We start from the raw sequence: 1,639 nt of genomic DNA on the forward strand, positions 1-1,639 counted from the left end.
TGACGATTCCAGTTGCCAGTCTACTGGGTGTTTTGTAAAACTGCTGATGTAAAAAGGGCTTTATAAATAAATGTGATTAATTGATTCAACTCCTGTAAATTGTGAGGCGGGGCCTCCATGCATCGGACTTGTTTGTCCAGCACGTCCCTCAGATGTTCGATTGGACTGAAATCTGGGGAATCAACTATGAGGACAGAATGTTCACTTGCTGTCTAATATATCCCACCCACTGACAGGTGCCAGAATTCCCAGAGAAGTGACACACAAGTACATTTTTTCCTTAAAAAACTTTCTTTACATTCGATTACTCTCCATTTTTTTGTATAGGTTTATGCTGATGAACAACATTAAAATTTTTCATAGCCTTTTTTACTGACCTCTATCAAAGTGGACAATAATTCTGTAGGGGACTGTATGTGTTAAGCCATACTCCTGAGTCGGCTGCTTTTCAGTAACAGCAGCCAACAGGTTTCTGTATCTTGTCTTTAGACAGGTAGAGCATCGGCTGGATGCTGCTGCTAATGTCCATGAAGCCAAAGGCAATGTAGTGGATGTAGCAGTGGAAGACATCATCAGAGAAGTAATGCTTAAAGGGAAACAGTGCCACAGGAGGGAAGTAGTTAAAAACAATGATTGCCAATATGATAAGCACCATTTTAAAGGCTCTCTTCTTGACAGGATGCGCCTTGTCTTGGCCTGGTCTGGACTGCCACAGGGCCAACAGTATTGCAATATTACAGAATACCATGAAAGCAAATGCCGCTAGAATCATGACTATGAACACCTCAAAGTTTGCAATGTATCCCACGCACTTGCCACTAGCATAGACCAGTGTGACAAGCCACATGACAGTGGCAACTACAGCCCGGTGGCAGCGGTCCTTGAGATCTGTGAAAACTATTGGGTGGATCACAGCCATGTAGCGGTCCAGGCAGATGCAGGAAAGGAAGAGCGGCGATGAGTCCTTGACCCCATAGAAGAACCGCAGTATATACCAAGTACTCCTGGTATTGAGGTGGACAATGTTGGCCAGCTCCAGAGGGAAGATGAGGCAGAAGAAGGTGTCCAGGAGGGCCAGTTGCAGGATGAAAATGTTTGAGGTGGTAGGGTCACTCTTGTTCTTGTACAGGAGCCACAGCACCATGAAATTGGCAGGGATCCCCAGGAACATGTTGACAGCCTGCAGCGCCAGGTAGAAGTGGAGCACGGCGGGCATGCTGCTACACTGCTCGTACACGGTCTTATCTCCACCACTGGAGTTCAGTGGTCTGTGTGAGATGAACAGCAAGGACGAGTTGATGCAGAACAAGGACGAGTTGAAGAGAACCTCCATGATGACCGGACTAAGAAGAGACTAGACCGTTAAACAGTGCCTGGACAAAAAAACACAACAGTGTCAGATACAATACAACATCTCTCTGTTTGCCCACTGAAGAACATTGCCACTTAAAATCACCACCTACATTTTTACTTAATGATCAGTCACATCCCTCACACATTTTGTGGTTTGAAATTGAATAATTCTGCTTGCCACGTTTTTAATGTGCCAGTATGTAAATTGTGAGCACATTCTATTTCTGTTTCTGTACACAACTTAGACTGAGACTTGCTATTATGACATGTTTGCGGCTTTCCGTAA

At 44.7% G+C, this 1,639-nt stretch overlaps 1 protein-coding gene across 1 annotated transcript; it reads right to left on the reverse strand.

The window, feature by feature from the left end:
- Positions 1-448: 448 nt before the first annotated feature.
- LOC105015081 (proteinase-activated receptor 3) lies at positions 449-1,333 on the reverse strand. Its single transcript, XM_010877936.1, has one exon. The coding sequence runs from the start codon at positions 1,331-1,333 to the stop codon at positions 449-451; it is 885 nt and encodes a 294-aa protein (XP_010876238.1).
- Between the last annotated feature and the right edge of the window lie 306 nt (positions 1,334-1,639).

Source organism: Esox lucius, chromosome 14, assembly GCF_011004845.1.
Source record: "Esox lucius isolate fEsoLuc1 chromosome 14, fEsoLuc1.pri, whole genome shotgun sequence".
NCBI classification, from domain to species: Eukaryota; Metazoa; Chordata; class Actinopteri; order Esociformes; family Esocidae; genus Esox; species Esox lucius.